Genomic DNA, 22,097 nt, shown 5'->3' with positions numbered 1-22,097 from the left:
GTCTTAGGCTAATAATTTGGTAAAGTGCCTGTAAATGTCACCACGTGAGTGGTTTCAACCTATGTTGCAATGGGCAATCATTCTAATTGTCCTTTAGAGCTTAGCTGTCCAACAATAATCACAGCATGGATTGAAGACCATTTTTTAAATTCTTTACATAACCCTGTCGAACCGAACTTAACGCTGCAGTTGCAATGTTTTGATTAATATGTTCAATACATATGTTTAAAGGTTTCAGTAAATATTTTAGATTGGTGCACGTTGGGAGCATAGCCTAAATAAATTGATCATTTGTAAAAACTTTTGTGGTTAGATATACAGTCGAATGATACCGGTTTTAACAATATATCGGTTATAACAATGAGAAGCTGCTGCACTGTAAACTTTTGTATGTTTTCCATGGTAAAATAACCTGCTTACTACAATGCCCCGATGCCGCATTATCGGTTATAATGAGAAGTTTGGCTGCTGGGTGTCCGAGCCGAAAGGTAGTGAAATGTGAAACCCTTGAAAAGAAGAAAAGAAAACGAGAAATTCGAGCCGCTGCATGATGGGTCGCTACTCCAACACCCGCCGTGTGCTTATTTTCTAGCCATCTCCACGTGCCTCTCTCCCATCGCCCTTCCACCCCTCTGAACACGAATGGGCTGCTCGAAGAGCTCAGCTGCGCCCACAGCTCTACACCGCCCCACACTCCGAAACATGAATGGACCGTGCCAACTGCACTGTTGGCAGGTTGCTCGCTGGCTTCTCATTCAGTGCAGTTCTGCAAACAGCTTAAGGGGGGAGGAGGGGATCAGAATTAACTTTTTTGTTTCTTGACAGAAAGGGCTGAAATTTGGCACATACACTGCACATTGCAATAAAGAGACAATTCTAAAATTTCATTAGCATATCTTAATTAGTTTTTGTTTTATAAGAATTTATAAGTTCCTTGCTTGTGGAAAGCCTGGCACAGTAACGAAACATGATAGGGAGCTGGAAATACTTTGCATGTTTGCCCAGATGTCTAATCTACATCAAGACAGTGTTCGATTTTTTTTTTTAGTGCGCTAATAATTTTTTGCTCAACATAACATGCAGATGACTGTGCTTCACGGCATGGAGCCATGTAGTAATTGTGAAATAATTAAATAATGGAAAAATAAAGAAACATTTTAAGACTGTCTTTAAGTACAGCACAGCTTGTAGATCACAGCAAAACAAACTGGACCAAAATCGGTCCAGCCATTGTTGTGCTACGCTTTCCACGAGCGAGGTGATTGACAAAAAAAATGCAATTGAGAAAACTGGCTGCAAAGTTTTAAAAGCACTGCAAATTTATTAAAAAGCACCAGGGCTGTAATATTTTGAATCATTGCTGTCAGGCATCTTCTTACACCTTTGCCTCTTTATTTGGTGGGCTTTGGATGCCTTCTTCAGGCGTTCTTTATTCTTTTCTTGCGCCGTTTGGAGTAGTGAATGACCACCATTTTCACTGCCAGGCCGAGCCTGATATCGCAGTGTACACCCACGGAACGCTGTTGGCATCTTGGGCACAGAGCTTTAGCGATCAAAGAGTTCATCGCGGAAACAGGCATAATAATGAACTCGCAGTCACAAGGGGCCTAAATTTGTTCTTGGCATTGCTGCTTCCGCTCAGTCGCGAACGCTGCATGCCTGCGCTTCTGCAGTCACCGCTGACACCAAACGCGGCTCGAGGTGCGTCAGAATCGTGCGACGATTCGTCTGGTGAGCCTTGAGTCGCCATACAGTATGTAGCTCGTCGACGGTTGGGGCTCACTCGCAGGCTGCGTGTCCATGTCGCACGATGCATCGGAAACGCACACCGTCTGTGCCGGCGATGGAGACCGACCCGCGTCGCCTCCAACAACGCGATCTCGGTTGCCGACTCGCGCGGCCGTACGCGCAGGTGCGAGAGCCTCCGTTGGCACGTCTTCCGGTGGCTTAGTTATCAGTATCGATGTCACAGGGCGATTGTCGGCTTCGCTGCTGGAATAGCACGGTGCAAGATAATGCAAGCTGCAGGAATAGCACGGTGCAAGATAACGCGGCACATTATCCGCGTGTTCACTCGGGTTCTCCGCTTCTCCCGCTGGCCGCCGTCTTTTTCTCGTCGTAGGAGGCTTGCGCTTCTGTTTTCCGAAGGCATGCTTCATTTGAAAGTTATTTTCGAACGAGCGCCGATCCATCACTGACCTGGGAGTTTTCGTAATTCCGAATTCTGTGAGTATCATGCGAAGAAAGACGCCGGCGTGGTTTTCCAAGCAGACAGCTACCGTCCGCTGTGGTTGCCAGCTTGGCCGCTGCCGCAGCAGCAACCAATGGCGAGACGCCTTTCAGTACGGCAACCAATCGGAGGCCCGCTTTCATCGCAGGGCCCGTGTGACCGCCTCTAGCAGACCTGCGCTTCTTTTGTGTTTGTGCGTTTGTTACAAGATGGCGACGACCGAAGAATTCAGAAACGGAATGGCGAAACTTCGAGCGTTTGAACGATACCAAGATGGCGGCGTTCGGTGGCGGGAAAGACGAGTTAGGGCTCCGCGAACTGCGGTGATTTTACTCGATTTAAAGCTGTTTTCTCGCCCTACGCACTGATAAATTAATTTTTTTCGGGCACTTTTAGTGCGTTTTCAGTCAAACCATTTTGATACAATGTAGATTAGGCATTGCAGATACCGAAACGCGTCGTTGCCAAAAATAGATATTTTTTGCGATTTTCGCGATCTGATCCCCGCGTTTCCCCTTAATTGCTTGTGTTCGTCTTTGTTGTTTGCATTGAAATCGTTCCTTGCCACGCGGTTTCTTGCCACTGAAACAGGCGATGGCTGATCTATGAGCTGATCATCAGCAATGCACGATGTTGCCGGTGAAAAGAAAGTGCACGGCTATAGATTTGTAAACTGAGTGCTTCTAACCAATGAGGCGATCATCGCGAACGTGCTTGCATCAGACAGCGACGACAGCGATGACGCGGTAGGGCAGACTGCCTCAACGTTGTCCTCACAGGAGGCCTGGCAGATGATTCTGTCCCTCCGGGGCTTCGTTTTTGCGAGGTACCTTCCGCTGCACTACGTGGAGTACCTGGATGCCTTGGAGAAGGATGTCGGCAAGCTTCGCGTAAAGCGTGCAAGGCTGACGGACATATGTTTTCTCGTGCAAGCCAGTGAGAAGTACGTGGCGAGATGCTTGTGGCGATCTCACCTTAGCATTTCTTCTAGATTTCTCAAGCCGACAGGCTGTCGCAGTAGCCTTCTCACAATTTTTAAGACTCTTTTTGTGATCACGGTGCTTGCGTATCACTTCCCACCCGTGACAACTCTTTGCAGTTTTAATAGCAATGCCATTCTTTAAAACGCTGCAGCCCTGGCTTGTTACATGTGATCGGAGCGCCCAGAAAGCAGTTAACAAATAAAATAAAGAAAGAATAAATTAATGGAAATGAAAGCGGATGAAAAAAAAAATGGCCAGGCTTAGCTTGGTTAAGCCAAGAATGCGTTGCATATTGCGCGGTCCGTGACGTCACGTGCCGGCGCAGCGCCCCTAGTGGGAGGAGCGGGGGTCAGGTGGTGGCTGCGGCCGCGCGCGACCGCACGAGTTGGGGCCCAGCTTTTCCTTCGTGACGTCATGCGCCGGCGCAGCGCCCCTAGAGGGAGGAGCGGGAGTCGGGTGGTGGCTGCGGCCGCGCGCGACCGCGCGAGTTGGGGCCCAGCTTTTCCTCCGTGACGTCACGCGCCGGCGCAGCGCCCCTAGCGGGAGGAGCAGGAGTCAGGTGGTGGCTGCGGCCGCGCGCGACCGCGCTAGTTGGGGCCCAGCTTTTCCTCCGTGACGTCATGCGCCGGCGCAGCGCCCCTAGCGGGAGGAGCAGGAGTCAGGTGGTGGTTGCGGCCGCGCGCGACCGCACGAGTTGGGGCCCAGCTTTTCCTCCGTGACGTCACGCGCCGGCGCAGCGCCCCTAGCGGGAGGAGCGGGAGTCAGGTGGTGGCTGCGGCCGCGCGCGACCGCGCGAGTTGGGGCCCAGCTTTTCCTCCGGCTGTCGTGACGTCACGTCACGTGGTTGCGCTAAAGGTCAGTGGTGGCTGCCCGGCCGCGCCCAAGGGCTGAACTGAGTGATTGCAATATGCAACGCATAAAACTCTAGTGTAGGGGTATGAGCCACTATGATGGCTCATACCCCCAATGGTGGCTGCCCGGCCGCGCCCAGGGGCTAAACTGAGTGATTGCAATATGCAACGCATAAAAACCACTTGCCGCAGGTAGGGAACGATCGCACAACCTTCGCATTATGCATGTGATGTTCTACCAATTGAGCTACTGTGGCGCCATTTCCGCATCCACTTTCTTGGGAAAGTTATGTTTCCTACTAGAACCTGTAGTATAGTGTCGCCCCCTGTCAGATCTCTGTGTCATCGCACATGTATGTTTTGTAATTGCTTAGCTAGATGGCGCACCCCCCTTCTGTCATGTGACGAGCTTGTACCAATCGGGAGGTGTCATCTAGCGTGTGAAGCCTTTATAAGTAATAAACAGCCGCGGGTCGGCGGAGTCTTCGTTCCGGTTTTCAGCGGGAGCAGTTAGCTCCGTGTCTCCTTCACTGCGCCGGCGCTAGCCGCGCGTTCGCCCGTCGGGGCCCCCCGCTTGCCTGCCGCTGCCGACACAACATCTTTTGGCGACGAGGATGGGATTCCCGCAGCGGTTCCGACCGAAGCCCCGGGACACCAACGAGCTTCGTAAGTGAAGCGACCCTTCCCGTGTCCGCACGGCAGGCAAACGCCGCCGACGCACTTGGCGTCGCGAGGCTTCCGAGCCTAGGCCTTCTCGCCCCCTTTGTTCTTCCTTGCCCCATTCCTGCTGCGAGCTCCGGCTTGTTTTCTGCACTGTCTCCTGCACGCTACCGGGCATGGCGTCTTTCACGGCGAACCTTCCCGTTTTTCTGGAATTGCCCGGGCCACCGTTAATCCCTTGGTATCGCTGGAAAAAAATTTTTCAGGCCCACCTCGAAGCGGCCGGCGGTGGCGACTGGACGGACGCGCGACGAGCGTCCGCGCTCGTCAGCGCTCTCGGGCGTGAGGGACAACGAAAGTACTTTGCAGACGAGGAGCAGGAAGCAGCAAGGCAGTTAACCAGCGCAGCGTCAGCTTCAAGCGAAGCAGCAAGGCAGTCGACCGGCGCAGCGTCAACGTCAAGTGATGCGGTCCCGCCAGCGTCAGAGTTCCAGAAACTCTTGCAGCGGCTTGACCGGCTGTTCGCCGCGTCAACAAATGTTCTGGCGGAGAGGCACGAATTCACCAGTCGAAGGCAGTTCGAGGGAGAAGGATTCCTGGAATTCGTGACCGCATTGAAGGAGAAGGCGGTACAGTGCAACTTCGGCACAGCCTACAACGAGCGCGTCCGAGACCAGATAATACATGGCGTAGCGAACGTCAGCGTTCGCGAAAAGTTGCTGGCTCATGGCGAAACCCTGTCCCTGGACAAGGCAGAAGAAATTGGACGCTCGTTAGAAGCCTTGCATCGAGCGAACCGCGCGTTCGGCTCCGAAAATGTACGAAGAATCGAGGCATCTCAACTTGGCGTTCCGTCGACGGGCCAAGATGGCAGACTTCTTCCAGGGAGCCGCCAAGATGGTCGACGTAGTCCGGGAGGCCATGAAGATGGCCGACTTCTTCCGAGAAGCCGCCGAGACCGCGGCCTTCTTCCGAGAGGCCGCCGAGACGACGGACATTTCGCACATGGCTTCTCCGGGAACCGTGGTGCATGCGACCGGTGTGGCAGCACGAAGCATATTGCAACGTACAGGAATTGTCCAGCAAGAAACCGGCGGTGCAACGCCTGCCACACGTTGGGCCATTTTGCATCAGTATGCCGAAAAACCCGTACTGTTCAACACGTCTCCTCCGCAGAGACGCTGTCTTCAACTTCCGCAGGGCAGCCGTCCGCGTCTGTCTTGACGGTAAGCGCTTTTGAAACTAAAAAAGATTTGGAAGTTCCAGTCGTAGTGAACGGCGTCTCCATGCGACTGCCGGTGGATACGGGAGCGTCTGTCTCAATGATGACGGTCGAAGATTTTGGAAAGCACTTTGGTCGACAGCACAGACTGTCACAAACAGAGGACTTGAAAAATTTCTACAAGCAACGCATCGACATTCAAGGCCTGTTTCAAGCCACTGTCCAGTTTTTCCAAAGATCATGCTCCGTCACGTTCCACGTAACGACTACAGGAACATCACTGCTGGGTTTAGACGCCATCCAACGCTTGGGCATACAGATCGACGGTACGTCGCTGACATGTCGTCTACCATCGCTTCCTTCAGTACAGAGCCCCACAAGTGTGCCTCCGGGTTTTGATCACCTTTCTAGTGACGAGTTGGGTCTCGTCAACAACTTTGTGCACCGAATTCATCGGCAGCAAGATGCGAAACCAGTATCTTCAAAGTTGCGCCGACTACCCCTGGCCCTCCGTGACCAGGTGACACATGAATTGCGACGTCTCGAGGACTGCGACGTCATCGAGCGCGTCGCGGCTACTGAGTGGGTGTCTCCACTCGTGGTGGTGCGCAAGAAGGATGGAACCATGCGGCTCTGTGTAGATCTACGAGAACAGGACAGTCTTGTGCCTCAAGTTCAAGAAAGGGTCTTGCAGAAACAGTGGCAGACTAAACAGTACGTAGACAAACGTAGAGGTGCTCAGGCAACTCATATCAAGGTGGGAGACACCGTCAGAATAAGATTTAACAGGAAAGGATTCTTTAAGTACAGTAAACCTCGTAAAGTCAAGGCCCAGATAGGACCATCTATTTTTGTACTTAGTGATGGGCAAACGTGGAATGCGTCTAAGTTAACCGTAGTAGTGAAGGATCCAGCAGGTAGTACGTTGTGTACAAGTAATAGGGACTTTTTGTACTCGTATTCAAACTTGGATAGTCATTCCGATGACTTGTCTGTAGTGACATCGTCCTTTCATGGGCATCAGTTAAGCAGTTCGACTGACTGTATCACTTCCGAGTCTGCACAGTCAGCAGTCGTCTCTGATTCCGTGGGGGAATCGGTAGCTTCCCAGGACTTGTTGGGACTTCGAGAGGAGCTTCCTGGGCAACCCTCTCCAGCTTTGAGCGACAACCACATTCAGTTTTCCAACCAGGGGGAGGTAAATAATAGTGGGACGACTGGGTCTTTAAAGTCGACTGATACGGGTCGCAACCCCCAAAGTTCTTCTGAGGTACGCACGCGTCCTCATCGTGACAGAAAACGGCCTCCGTGGCTCGATGATTTTGTTTATGTAGTGTAGAGCGTATTTCAGTCTTCGAAATGCCACGGCTAGGGGCCTTGTTCTGACATTTAGGAGACAGTCCACATGTTTCGTTAACACAGGTATAAAATGTGCTCCTTGTTGCGGTGCAGTGAGTGTTGTGCCGTGTTCCTTGTCAGACTGAGTGACTGCCTGTGTTTTGGTGCCCAAGACTGGTGCACGTGTATGTGAACTTGGGCAGGGACGGACTGAAATTGTTGTGGACTTAAGTGCGTGCTTTGTGTGCGACTGGTGCGCGTGTGTGAACGTGGGGGGGAACGAACTGAATTTGTCCTTGGACTTAAGTGCGCGTCATGTGTGCGCGTTTCACTGTATGCTTACTTTGTTTCCAGGGGGGGATGATGTAGTATAGTGTCGCCCCCTGTCAGATCTCTGTGTCATCGCACATGTATGTTTTGTAATTGCTTAGCTAGATGGCGCACCCCCCTTCTGTCATGTGACGAGCTTGTACCAATCGGGAGGTGTCATCTAGCGTGTGAAGCCTTTATAAGTAATAAACAGCCGCGGGTCGGCGGAGTCTTCGTTCCGGTTTTCAGCGGGAGCAGTTAGCTCCGTGTCTCCTTCACTGCGCCGGCGCTAGCCGCGCGTTCGCCCGTCGGGGCCCCCCGCTTGCCTGCCGCTGCCGACACAACAGAACCCTGGGAGTGTTAGCCAGCGCCATTACTCACAAATCATGGCGGCGGATGTGGAACATCCTTTCTGCAGCAGGTGTCACGAGATTGTGATCTTTTTGGGTGAAGGCAACCAGTCAATAAAACCACACATGCTACCTGAAAGGCATCAATGTTACCGGATTCGAGACCCTCGTTATGTAATGAACAATATGAAGGGAGGTTAACCGAGGGGCCCAATTTTTATTAGTCATATCATAAGAAGCCAACAAACACTGACACCAAGGAAAACATAGGGGAAGTCACTTGTGCTAAATAAATGAAATAAAAAAACGATAAGTTAATGGAAATGAAAATGGATGAAAAAACTTGCCGCAGGTGAGGAATACATCCCGCAACTAATTATGTTGAAGACGCCTTCAACACAATTCGTTTTCGGCGAGCACAATGACAATGAACATGGCAATGGACCCCTTTTTGTAGTGTGAAATCGGAGCTTTCAAGTTGCTGCAAGGCAAGGCTTGGCAAAGTACTTATGGTAAGTAAGCTTATGGTATGAAGTAAGCTTATGCAGTAAGCTGGTATGAAGTAAGCTTCATAGACTTATGGCAATAAATTTTCGTTTTGCAAACGATTTTACTGTCTTTTCTGCCTCATTCTCGTGCAGTCAAAGTTCCTGCAAAAGTGAAATTTTTGTGTTCTCTCACGATTTCGTTATTGCGGGTTTCAACTGTACAGTCGAATCCACGATCCCAGATATAACAATCTATTGGTTGTAGCGACCATATTTCACAGCATTTATGATTTTCCTACCCCGCCTATTGAAACTGCATCTATATATAAAGAACATTTTCAGAAGCACCGTACTGTTACAATGAACACTTTAAGGGGGGAGGCTACCCTGGAGACCGAACTTTTTTATTTTTTGAGGTATCCGGATGAAACTTTCAGGGTACGTTCGCACCACCGAACTATGAAGAACTGTAAAGTTTCATGAAGATGTGTTTATTAGTTCCAGAGTTATTGAGGCCTAACTAGGTGGTTCATGTACAGTCAACGACCGATTTTTCAGACCCTCTAGGGAACGTAAAAACGTCCGAAAATTCAGGCAGGCCCGAAAAAATGAATGCATGCAAAAAAACGCACCTCATTTCTTTTTTTCTCGGATCTAGAGGTAAAGGGCAAAGTACCAGGCTTCCGAAACCCTGCCAAAGCATCAATGAACGTGCTATAAAAAGAGGCGTTCAAAAACTCTGTATGCAGCCGACTGCCGGTTTATTATGTACATGTCCATCGTCGGGCAGCCAGTGTTATTGCTGCAGTGGCTTGAAGAACTTGTTGATTGTTTGGACAGCGTTCCGGTTGCATGCGATCATATTCACCTCGATCTGAGCAAGGGTCATGTCAGCACTGTACACCGATGAAAGAGTCAACAGTGCTCGCGTCAACTCGGCGCTTGTAGGCGGCACAGGCATTGGCTCCTCATTTTCAACATCGGAGTCTACTGAATCCCCCACATCCTGACGGACTCTTCCCTCGTCAGTCAGTTCTGTGCAGAAGTTGAGCTCGTTGTCAGCGTCAACAAACTGTTCAAAAGTTATTTCCGTGGGTACGGTACTGCTTTCCGCGCTTCGATGCCATAGGCGAGGACGACGAAGACGAAGTGGGGGCCATCGAAGGCAAGCGAAATCCTCAAGTTGCGAACAGTGGAGTTCGCTGACGAGCGTCGAAGCACCTAGGCCTAGCGTCGCAGAGCACACTTGACACAACAGCACAACCACACACCACGCTAGCCAAAACGTGGCCTGCGCAAACAAACGAAATAGCACCACAGAACACCTATATAGCGCCGCTCCGGAAACTCCGCCGGAGGCGGAAGTGCGGCCATTTGCGGCGATGAACATAGCCAGCGTGGCCAGACGAAATAGGTGTGTGACGGCTAGATTCGGCTAGTTGTGGTTCAAAGCGGTGATATGCTTGGGCTGCAAGTCTATTTCCTTCGCAAGGGCGCTGTGCGAGGAGCCAAAAAGTCCGGAAAATTGGACGGCGGGGGGTTCGAGCGTCCGAAACTTCAGATGTCCTTATGCATTGATTCTATGGGGCTCGTGGCCGTGCCGCGAAGACGTCCGAAATATCAGGCATGTCCGAAAATTTGGGCGTCCGAAAATTCAGTCGTTGACTGTATATGCCTGAGGAAGAGCCTGGAGAAATGCCAGGACATTGCAGGAAGCTGAAATTCACTGTGATGATCCCTTGATAGATATCCCAGGGGACTACAAAGCCCTTGTCTTTAATTTCCCCTCTAAAAAAATTTTAACAAAGCTTTGAATTTGATGCAGCCAGTAATGACCACATTCATAAAAAATTGCTTATTATAATTTAACTGCACCAGCTTTCAAAAAAAGAAGCTTGTTACCCCCTGGCAAAGTCATTCAGGAACAGAAAAAAAAAAAAAAAACGGCACACAAATCTGAAGAGCAGTTCTTGAAATATCGCCTTCCCCAGCACCACTAGTAGTGAAAACATCCATTCTGAGAATACAGGCCTTAGAGTTGAAAACCTGTGTTTTTATTAGAAAGCGCCTGCGGAGCTTCTAATTACTCTTGTGGCTCCAGGCGCACTCAATGTGTCGGATTCTCGACTGTCGACAGCAGACAGCCTAGTTCCGCCGCTGCAGGCGTCTACGCAGTCGGCACTTGCTGCAGAAGATTGGAAGTTGGATGCTCGTACAAGTCGCATATTGCACTTCTGCGCATCGAACATCTGCACTCTCTTGGGCTTCGTTGTCGGCATCACGTGCAACAAAAACCTAGCGGAAAAAAAAGAAAAGCTGAGAAAATACCAAATTTGCTCGCATAATGATCGCACCTGTCTTGTAAAAAAAAGATTGGCGCAAATTCAGGAGTGTGATCATTATGCGAGTTAAATTTCCCACGAAAAGAAACATTTTCTTTTTTCATCCCGCATTTGCTGCGGGATTACAACGGGTCAACAAGCAGGCAGCTGCGGCTGTCAGTGCGGGACACCAAAACAAAAATGGCGGCCGGCAGAGCAAGCCAAGCACGCCGAACACGATTATTTTTCTTCTCGTGAGTACATTACATGCATTGAAACAGTTTCTTCCATATCAGTAATTAATATCATCATTAATATCGGCAAGTTTGCAGCAATAACGTAGCCATGTCCACTGTGAGGAGACAGAAACAGAGATGGGTGCGCTTAGCTGCCAGTGACATAGAAACGTATGGCGGGCATGCTGTGGAAACTGGCATTTGTCTTCACTGCTATTCTAATACTGCACGTTTCCACTAAGGGTGGGCGAATATCTTAGCTGCGTTACCAGCGTCGGCGTAAGAATAGGGTACACTTCTAACGTGTCAGTGTAAACGTGGCCACTATCGTTGCCGCTCGTGATTTGTTGCGTGCCCACGAGTGCAGACGAGAAGAACCGAAAGGCGCCCTTTTTGTTGTTGTTGTTGACCAACCCATTATGAAGCCTACAAATACCGTATTTACACGATTGTAAGTCGACTCAAATGTAAGTTGATCCCCCCATATCGCGTGACAGGAAAAAAAAAAGAGCATACCCGAGGGTGCATTCAATAAGGAAAATTTATTGGTAGCTGACATGGTCACTGGACTACTCATATTCACTAGCGCTGCCATCGTCATCGTTGCTACGGTCCCACAGCGTGTCGTCGTCCCACGAAATTTCACATTTGGTAAACGACCGCACCACGACATATTGTGGAACAGCAGCCCACGCCGAATACACCCAACCACACGCAGCCATCAGGGAGGCTCTTTTGACAGGTCCGGTTGGTGTAATTTCGCAGTCTTCTGCCGCCAGCCACTCATACTCACGGCGGAGCAGGTCCTTAAAGGCGAAAATCCGGGCTTGTTTCATGACGATGTCGCACTTCATTGGCAGGGACCGATCACACATTTCAGCGATGTACGCCGCAAGCTTAGCCTACAGCTCCGGAAGGTGTCCAGACTTCGGCACATGGGAAATTCCTCACTTGTCGTCACAGGTGAAAATTTCGCTTCGCTGCAGTCGCCAGAAACCCGTGAGCGGTGTCTGCTCTTCCATGAACTACCGATGCTCCCCGCAAGCGCCGCCATTCTGAGGGTGCCGCCGCGAATGGAACTGCGGCGCTTCCATCAACTATCGACACCCCCTCATGAGTGTTGTGTGCACTGTAAAACTCTCAAAAATGTTGAAAAACCCTTCCAAAAAGCGAACAAACACGTGGGATAGCGAAAAGCTACGGGCAGGGCCATAGAGCAAACATAAATTGTAACTACGTTGTAGCTCCCGTTGGTCTTGCTTTTTTGGTGGTGTCATGTTTTGGTTTCAATCGTAAGTCGACCCCCCACTTCAGATTTTCAAATTAAAAGAAAGGGGTCGACTTACAATTGTGTAAATACGGTAATAAAGCTGAGGCAAGTTTGGTTGTAGCTTTTCTTTTTCATGGAAGTGCGGAAAGTGATAAAAGGAATGAAATGGGGCATCTGCTTAAGAATGTAGGGTGCGTGCAGACCGCTTGGTATGTCTTCAAGAGTCGTCCGCGTAGCATTCGACAGATGGTAAGTGCGATCATCATTAGCTAGACTTGGCACACAACATATCGCTGCGACAAGTTCTGGGTGCGATCATTACACGGGAAAGAAAAAAAATCAAATTTTGACGACAGAATTTAGGGGTGCAATCATTACGCGAGTGCGATCATTATGCAGGTAAATACACTAATCTATAGAATAGCGCAGCTCACAAGCAAACGTCTGTTGAGGCGGACGGAGCAAGGGGGCAACGATGCCAGCGCGGTGGGCGTGGCATAGAAGGGAGCTGCCGCCGTCACCGCCGCCCGCACAGCAGTCAATGCAGGCGCGCTTTAGCCCACGGTATTTGAACGCTTTGCTCCGGCCAATCAGCACTCTGCATTGCATCGCGGGAAAATGCCAATAGTGCCTCAACCGCGCCGGCGGTGTCATTTTGCAAAGCGGCAAAACAGAGACAAAGAATTCACGCTCAAAACGCCACCAAGATGGCGCAGGCAGGCTGCGTGGGTGGGGAATGGTGCATGCGCGATCTTTGACTTCATTGCAGCATTTGCGCGTGTTTTGTGGGCCGCTGTGGCCTCAAAAGTAGTGTTTTTTTTTTTTTGTGCTTTGCAGTTGAATTAGGTGCTGATAATTACAGAACAGGCAATTTATGAGACATACAAACCAAAAATATTGTTTTTCAAAAACAGACTTTTTCGCGATTTTTCAGTTTTCGAGGGCCACATACCCCCTTACATTTTTTCACATATTGAAGGGCAAGTTCACATATAATGGACTACTGATACGGCCACTTTGTCGCGGAACTACAGTCGAACCCGACTATATCGAACCCGTTTACATCGAATTATTCTATATATCGAACAATTTCTGGTCACGGTATAGTTACAATGAGTATATATAGCAAAAATTATGCTTACATCAAACAAATATTGCAGTGACTCCCGATATATCGAACGTCAAGCGACGGAAAAGTGCCCCCAGAAGTTCGCTTTTCCTCGCGGTAGCGGGGAAACCCGGCGGCGTAGCTCCATCCAACCGCTCTCCCTACCGTGACCGCGCTGCAAGGGCTGTTTGGGCGAGCCGTCGCCACTCCCCCTGTCGCGCATAGTGAAGTCTATTATCTTCCCTCTTTCTCTATCATCTTTCACTTCCCACTCCCTCTCCCCTGACGACGCTTCGCCGTGCTCCCTCACGGGTTGCAGAATCAAGCGTCCTTCCTTTCTTTATGCCCTTCACGACACAGGACACTACTACGTGCGCTCCTGACATTCGCCGAGGCTGTCGGCCTCGCCGACCGCCTTTAGCTCCATCGCATTTCCGCGGCTCATTTCGTACACCGATTTTTATCGGAGTGTGTGTCTCGGGCGTCGCTTCAGTGGCCAATGGTGTTAAGTCAGCTGTTTACCTATGGAATGTTTTCTGATGCATGCACTGTGGATATGAATGGTGAATGCTTATATACGGGCTTTCTTGCGCAATAAATTCAGTTGGAAGTGGTGCTCTGTATGTCCTCATTCTTTTCACTGCGCGTGTTTTGTGTGTTTTACCTGCCAATGTCACCATACCGAATAGCCCAGATACAGACCCTAGGTCATCTGGTAGTATTTGCCCTATTCTAACTCCCCCATATTAAACGTGCACCCTATTTCTGCATGTCAAAAGTAGAAATCTAGCATGCAGCTGATTTTTTAGCAAGAAAAAGGGGCTAGGGTCTAATAGGGTCGGCTTTGCCACAAAAATTTTTATAACTCAGCTTCATCACGATACAGCTTTGTTATGCAGTAAAGCATATGAACACTGCAAACACGGTTTTGGTTTCATATCCTGTTGCACCACGCAGGCAGTTTTCGGCCCAGTTTTCATGGAAAAGAAAGACACCCGTTAAAATCGGATAAATAAAATACTGTTGTTGGACAGTGTCAGCTATTTTGGGAAGGGGGCTTGTTGGGCTAGTTGGTAACCCATACTAAATGTGAACAGCACTTGTGTCATCTTGTTTTCGTCCCCATGTTGCTTTTGCGCTCTTCACGTTTAGTGTGAACTACTGTTGTTGCTTAAAAATCATCTTCTAAAGGCAGGCCATAAGTAGGTGTTTTCGAGAGATTACAACCTGTGTTCATTGACCTCTCAGCTCCGCTGAGACATAGTGTCACTAAAGGGTCGCCATTGGGGGTTACCATAGGAGTCGGGCATGCGCATGCCGACTGGCCAAGTTCGAATTATCTGGCAAACACCAATTTTAGGATCGAAATGAAAGCTTGAGCCCGTAGAAATGCATGGGCACCGGCTGGGGCTTGTGGTCAGCCTCAAATAAATTGGAAAATTGAATTAACAGAAGTCTACTGTAATTTGCGCATAGCTGTTCATTGGTAACACTGGTGTGGATGCGAACAATGCTCGTGCCGTCAGCGGAACGTGGAACATGGCCCTCACTCCACTGCAGAGCCGATTGAGCGAAGTATTGGGATGTGTCCACATGGCTTGTTTGTTGTCTTACAGTTAAGCTGATGGCGTGTTCCTCGCATGCATGAAATCTGAGTGGAGTGTATGGGACACTTGACTAAAGCAGTTTAATAGGCCGAAGGAGTTGTCATTGATAAAGGTGGTGACTTTAAGGAAAAGGCCTCTGAGCTCTTCTTGTACCTTCCCCGTTGTACAGGTGTCTTCCACGTCGAGCCCTTCGACCACGCGCGTAAGCATCGCAGGCACCTCGGTGGTGCTGAGCCACATGACGGGAGGCACAGTGACCCAGGCCGGTGGCAACACATTGCGGCTCAATTCGTCGCCACTTGTTGGGCCCCCGGCGCGAGTGACGTACTTGGTGCCAAGCTTGCCACCTGGCATGGTGGTGACCCCACGCGAGGCTGGACCACGGCTGGCCGCCGGCAGTGGTGCACAGCCCATGCAGACCATCCTGCTGCGCATGGCATCACCGCAGGGTGGTTTCACCAGTGAGTGCCACCCTCAATGGCATCTCTCCCAGATGAGGAGTGCGAGAGCTAACAACTTTTTATAGGGATAGCAATGCTATTGTTATGTGAGAGGCGGCTCTACCTGGGCACTTCTGGTTTTTCAATGCAACTACATGTGAAACACAGAAATGTTCTCATTAGATGGCTGCTGAACTGATATGAATAAAATTTGTTGCATTTGAAACAGAATGCTGAATTCTGCCACCTGTTGGAAGCGATATATGGCTTAAGGGCAGACGCGGGTTGAAAAACAGCGATTTTCATTAAAAAAAGTCAGTTTTATGTTTTCGACTGTTTCAGCAAGATTGATCCCTACTCTTTCACATATGAAGAAATCAGAGCCGTAAATGATCGGGAAATCATAAATAAATTCGGTGAAAGCACTCGAGGTGGCATGAAAAGATGTAAATCTGGCCCATTTTCCAGCACTTGATGTGTCAAATCGGGGCGTTGCAAGCCATTGGGCTTGTGCAAGGCAGTAGGTCTACGCTTTTTCTCTCCGAGGCCAACTTTCCCGCATCATAATCTCCCTGGGAAGTAATAATAAAAACAACATTTCTCCGCCAAAACCAAGTGCTTTCGCTGGATTTCTAACTCTTGTGGTGCGATTCCGGCCACACCATTGGCTGCTGGCAGGCGACGCGGCCACAGCTTGTCTGCTCTTCCTGCGACACCTGCGGCATAAATGATGTTCCACATCCGCCGCCAATGTATGTGAGTGGTGGCGCTGGCTAACACTCCCAGTGTTCTACTAGGACATAAATACCCAAGAAAGTGGATGGGGAAACGGCGCCGCGGCAGCTCAATTGGTAGAGCATCACACGCGAAATGCAAAGGTTGTGGGATCGTTCCCCACCTGCGGCAAGTTGTCTTTTCGTCCACTTTCATTTCCATTAATTTATTGTTTATTTCATTTATTAAGCACAGGTAATTTCCCCTATGTTGTCCTTGGCGTCAGTGTATTTGCTGGCTTCCTATAAAATTTCACTCGGTAAAATAAATTAAACATTTATGAAGTTAATTAGCTACCTGGACATTGACATTTATCATTAAAGTAGTGTCCATATGTTCAGATAATGGACCTGAAGAGGCTGAATTGTGCTTTCACAAACGATTAAAAGAAATGAATGCGTTATTTCTGAAAAAGATACCTAAAACATCGCATGTTTCAAAAGCATTTGAATTTGATATTGCTGGCACAACTTCATGCTGGAAAATTAGCCACAAAAGCAGCAAAAGAAAGTGCCACGCTGGCACAGTTCTGTCCACTATGGCACCGTATTTGCTGCAGTTTATATTTAATGTGAAACATTCTTTACCTCATTCTTGGCACTTTGCAGTAGGTAGGCTGCTGTCTCATGTCTCTTTAAGAAAAATAATTTGGGGTGTGCGCATATTCGAAAAGTTCGAATATTATCAAATATTATATTTTTATTCTTGTTTGATCCGAAAAATAGATATTTGAAAATATTCGAATACTCAGTCGGATGCGAATATTCGAATCAAATCGAATATTTTGCTGGCCGTGCAGGAGCAAACACGGTCCTTAGCATTTCTTTTTATATAATCTAACAATATTGGCCAATTTCGTGCTGAATATTGCCATGATTTTGTGCTGCTAGTGAAACTTTGCCTGTAAAGCACACTTAGCCACTAAACGGCTAAACTTTGTGGGAAAGCCAGCGTCTCAGTCGCAAGGGGCGCGGGTTTGCGGACAGTGAGGGTGCACTTTTATAGTGCAGCTCTTAGGCGCCCGTTCTTGTGGTGAACGTCGGCTTAACCGAGCGAAGAAGCTCAGTGAAGGATGAAAGACTGTGTAAGGCTGGTGTCCTTCGCAGTAGCACTTGGACCTAGAAGGCTTCCTTGAGCTGCTTCACACATCGCATGAGCCGATCGTTCCCGCCACTGCACTCAACTTTATTTCTCAGCAAGCAAAGCATGTTTCTTGTTTTGGGTGATGTCGGCACCTTTTGAGGTTTTTCGCCATCGAATGTCCCCGTCGGATGTGCAAGATTCTGGAGCGTGCAATATTCCGAGGAGCACTCTCGGCACGATTAGGGCTAAAGCGGCCAAACTCGCGACCCGGTGCCCGTGGCACCCAACGCTTACGCATGGCCATGTACAAGTGGTTCTTCATACGTGCCGGTTTGTGCGTGCTCAGTGATGACTAAATTCTGATGAATGATGATGATGAAGCTGTCAGAATTTCAGGAAGCTGTTGACGAATAAACGGTGGAAGAGTTAGTGAGTGCAGATGATGGTGTTGCGACCACGGGAGAGCCCGAAAACGAAGACTACATTGCCGACATCGTACCGAGCACAAACGAAAGTGGGCACAATGAGGAAAGCAATGACGGTCCTTTGCCCACATCCTCCAAAGTGATTGGTGCACTCGCACTAGTCCGGTTCTTCTGCATGAGTGCGGAAGGTTGCGGCCTCAGCTGCTCAGACTCCTTTTGACAATGTGGGGAAGTGCGTGCGTCGCAAGCAGTGAAATTTCCCAAACAGAAAAAAATACAGGACTAACTTATGGGAAACTAAGCTAGTTTCATTAATAAAGTGATTTTATAAATGGTATGTGCTTTTATGACATCCAATTATTTAGCAAGCTTATATCAAATTATGCTCTATATCGAGCTGCTAGGCGTCTTTTTGCAAGTTCGATATAACCAGGTTTGACTGTAGAAGACAGCTATATGAAAAGTAAGGATGGTAGTTTTATCGGCCGTATAAACTTTTAAGGGGGGAGGCTACCTTGGAGACCGAACTTTTTTATTTTTTAGGATATCTGGATGAAACTTTCAGGGTATGTTCGCACCACCGAACTATGAGGAACTGTAAAGTTTCATGAAGATGTGTTTATTAGTTCCAGAGTTATTGATGCCTAACTAGGTGGTTCATGTATATGCCTGAGGAAGAGCCTGGAGAAATGCCAGGACATTGTAGGAAGCTGAAATTCACTGTGATGATCCCTTGATAAATATCCGAGGGGGCTACAAAGCCCTTTTCTTTAATTTCCCCTCCAAAAAATTTAAACACTACTTTGAACTTGATGTAGCCAGTAATGACCACATTTGTCAAAAATTAATTGCTTATTATAAGTTAACTGCGCCAGCTTTCAAAAAAAGAAGCTTGTTACACCCTGGCAAAGTCATTCAGGAACAGAATGAAAAAAGAAAACTGCACACAAATCTGAAGAGCGGTTCTTGAGATATCGCCTTCCCCAGCACCACTACTAGCGAAAATATCCATTCCGATAACACGGGCCTTAAAGTTGAAAACCTGTGTTTTTTATTAGAAAGCTCCTGCGGAGCTTCTAATTAGCTCTTGCGGCTCCAGGCGCACTCAGTGTGTTGGATTTTCGACTGGCGACAACCGACAGCACAGTTCTGCCGCTGAAAGCATATACGCAGTTGGCACCTTGCTGCGGAAGATTGGAAGTTCGATGCTCGCACAAGTCTCATATCGCGCTTCCGCGCATCGAACATCTGCACTGTCTTGGGCTTCGTTGCCGGCATCGCATGCAGCATAGGACATGACAAAAAAAAAAAAAGAAGAAAAAACTGAAAAAATAATCTAAAAGATAGTGCAAGGCAATGAGCAGATCGCAAGCAGGCGTTTGTTGAGGCAGACGGAGGAGGGGCAACAACGACGCGAGCGTGGCGGGTGCGGCATCAAAGGGAGCAGATGCTGCACGCAGCGTAGGAGCCAATGGGAGGCGCACTTTAGCCTGCGGAATTTGAATGCACTGCTCCTGCCAATCAGCGCTCCGCACCGCATCTCGGGAAAACGGCAATGGTGCCTCAACCACACCGACGATGCCATCTTGCAAGGCAGCAAAACAGAGAGAAAGTATTCACAGTCAAAATGACACCAAGATGGCGCGGGCAGGCCGCATGGGCCGGGAATGACACGCGCATGCTAAGTTTGACTTCATTTCGGCATTTGCACATGTTTTGTGGGCCGCAGTGGCCTTAAAGTAGCGTTTCTTTTACTTTGTGGTTGAATTAGGTGCTGGTAATTACAGAACAGGTAGCTTGAGACATACAACCCAAAAATATTGTTTTTAAAAAAACAGACCTTTTCGCGATTTTTCGGTTTTCGATGACGGCGTCCTCTCTTAAGCATTCGCTTACTAACTAAATTAACAAGCATGGTGTCACACGTGCACAAACAAACATAAACACTTCTCTCTCATTGACCGCAGAAACTCTTATCAAAATGCTGGAGTGAGGAAGTACTGTAGCAGGAGCGAGTGAACTGACCTTTGTGCACCCTCTCGCTTCAATGTGAACTAAACGACGAGAACGCAGCTCGGTGCACCTAGATGGGTAGACTCTGTCTCCATCGCAGATAGATTTCAGGATAGGGGCTGCGTGGCCGCGCCATACGCAGCAGCTTCCAGAGTAGAATGCGTCTTCTTTTTGCGCCAGTCCTCCACGTAAGTTTCGGGAACTCTGAACTTCCGTGATGCGGCCTGATTTCCGTCCATCTCTGCACACATGATCACTTTTCTTTTAATTGCGGCATCGCTTGTCTTTGCAGTTGGCACTTCCATGCTGACACAGCAAATGCAGAAAACGGGAAGACGGACAGTGTACTAGCCTAAGCACACATACTGCAGCACATGGAGGAACCTACGGCAGCTAGGCTCAAAGCGTGTACAAAGCAGCCATAATTAAATGCCACTGGCGATATGGTAATGCAGATTCAGGGTTGTACTCGATTCTAACACGCACACAATTTTTGGACCCATTTTATCTGAAAAAAGTGTGCGTTATATTTGAGTAAATTCGGTACATGCATACTGCTCGCATAGCGTGTACTCGTGAATGCTCGCGTCACTTTCTGTGGCACTCTTCTCGGCATGTCAGTGCAGTGAGCATTGCATAGACCACTGCCAGCATGTGACGTTTCAATAGCAAATCTTTCGAGGAACCCGTATGGGTTTCCTTTGTAGCATTTTCTACGAACAAGTGGATGTCTGAGTTTCCCTATATTACTTACTTCTCTCCACCCTGCGGGTTTCCACAGAACTATTACGTCAGTAGGAAAGCTGTTTGAACAAAATTGTGAAGGTTCGAATGCTATGCAATGCATGCGGCATGGACTTACCGGGAATGGTGCCACAGAAAGCGATGCGAGCATTCATGAGTACATACTATGTGTGTAGGATGTAGTACCAAAAGGCACGCGGCACATGCATTGTTATTTTACATTGCGTAAAATAAAAAATCCATGCAGCATGCATTGCGTATAATAAAATTAAAACAGAAATCACACCTCCGATGGTAAATTGTGCGCAGTGCGTAAAGCGAACAAAACGAACTGCATCGAGCATGGTATTTTGCAGGGCCTGCTTCTGTGCACGTCTCCCATCACATGACGTGCCACATGGTTGCTTGACACAGCTGTTACGCCGCCAGGTTTCGACTTCACATTCGAGGAAAGGGCCCACTTTGGGGTAGGCATGGCCAAGGCGCAGCCAAGGTGCGGTAGCTTTGCGCGAAGCTTGTTAAATGGTTCGGCGGCGGAGACATTGTTCCCTTCTCGGAGAAGATTTTGAGATATCCGCAATTTGGCCCAAAATTGCTTCGAGATAGAGGGCAATAAATACTTGGCACATATAGGAATTGGTTTGGTACCGCAGGAAATTTTTCGAGATATGAGAGTTCGAGTTAATGAGGTATTATTGTACATGGTAACAGTAGGAAGAAGCACACTGATCCAAGTGCCCTTCTTGATTGACGGCAGCCATTGGCCAATAGCAGCCTTGGATTGGAATCTGCTTTATTACAAAATAAAGCTTGCAGAAGAGAAAGAGGAGCAGGCTTTTTGAGAGAAAGGTGACTTTGGGCTGTGCTTGCGAGCTCTACACGCCCTGTATAATAGTGGAACTTGGCTGAGATATTCACTGCAGTGTGTCCTACCTGCAGGCGAAGTTTTTTTTTTCACCAAGCCTGATTGGGGATAGCATACGCTGCTGTGAACATCTCAGGTTCGAAGGTTCCACACATGCAAAACATGTAGACCAAGCACCCGCACATATCTGAGAAAGCATGCGACCAGGATGTTTGCATCCACCTAAATTTATGAATGTTGAAAGGTTAATGTCCGAGGACCCTCAGTCGTTGCATGGGGCAGAGTAAAACACAAAAATGTGCTACGTCGAGGAAAGTCAGCCGCTGACTTAATTTTCAGAACTGCTCGATTATATGAAATTTCTCCGGCGCTGCCATCAACTCCATAGAACTAATGTAGAACGATGATAGAAATTTTGGACACAATATAGTGTCTCGTTCCATTTCCTGGACTGATTCGTGTGTGCCTGATGTTGACTGTGAACCAAGTTGCCTCCATTCAAGTGTTGCCCATGCCACCCGTGCCCTCCCTTTCGTTATGGTGGTGGTTTCTCCGCTTTACAAATGCTGTACAGCCATCGCGACAGGTTTGTTGGTTCGGCACAAAGCTTTGACCACCGACTCCCGACGAGGCGTGCTGGTTAAGCCTAGCTGGCAGAAGTGTCGGGCGGCGTGCCATCGTGAGGAGCTTTCCTTTGATATATTCTTACCCGTAGACGACGACATAGAGATTGAGCGTGCAATCGCGCACACAGGCCAAACTGACAGCATTTGTGAAGCA

At 48.7% G+C, this 22,097-nt stretch overlaps 2 protein-coding genes across 15 annotated transcripts in view; both read left to right on the top strand.

The window, feature by feature from the left end:
- LOC140219912 (uncharacterized) overlaps positions 1 to 22,097 on the top strand; it is a 178,018-nt gene that overhangs the window by 100,522 nt on the left and 55,399 nt on the right. For all 14 annotated transcript variants that reach the window (XM_072290089.1, XM_072290088.1, XM_072290086.1 and 11 more), the window contains one exon: positions 15,143 to 15,434. In XM_072290089.1, the coding sequence (XP_072146190.1) occupies positions 15,143 to 15,434 (292 nt within the window). The remainder of the gene's footprint in view (positions 1 to 15,142; positions 15,435 to 22,097) is intronic.
- On the top strand, positions 35 to 14,986 carry LOC140219961 (uncharacterized). Its single transcript, XM_072290134.1, has 4 exons — positions 35 to 44; positions 4,531 to 4,730; positions 4,991 to 7,089; positions 14,983 to 14,986. The coding sequence occupies exons 1-4, from the start codon at positions 35 to 37 to the stop codon at positions 14,984 to 14,986; spliced, it is 2,313 nt and encodes a 770-aa protein (XP_072146235.1).

Source organism: Dermacentor andersoni, chromosome 8, assembly GCF_023375885.2.
Source record: "Dermacentor andersoni chromosome 8, qqDerAnde1_hic_scaffold, whole genome shotgun sequence".
NCBI classification, from domain to species: domain Eukaryota; kingdom Metazoa; phylum Arthropoda; class Arachnida; order Ixodida; family Ixodidae; genus Dermacentor; species Dermacentor andersoni.
This window is presented reverse-complemented; position numbering and strand designations above follow the sequence as displayed.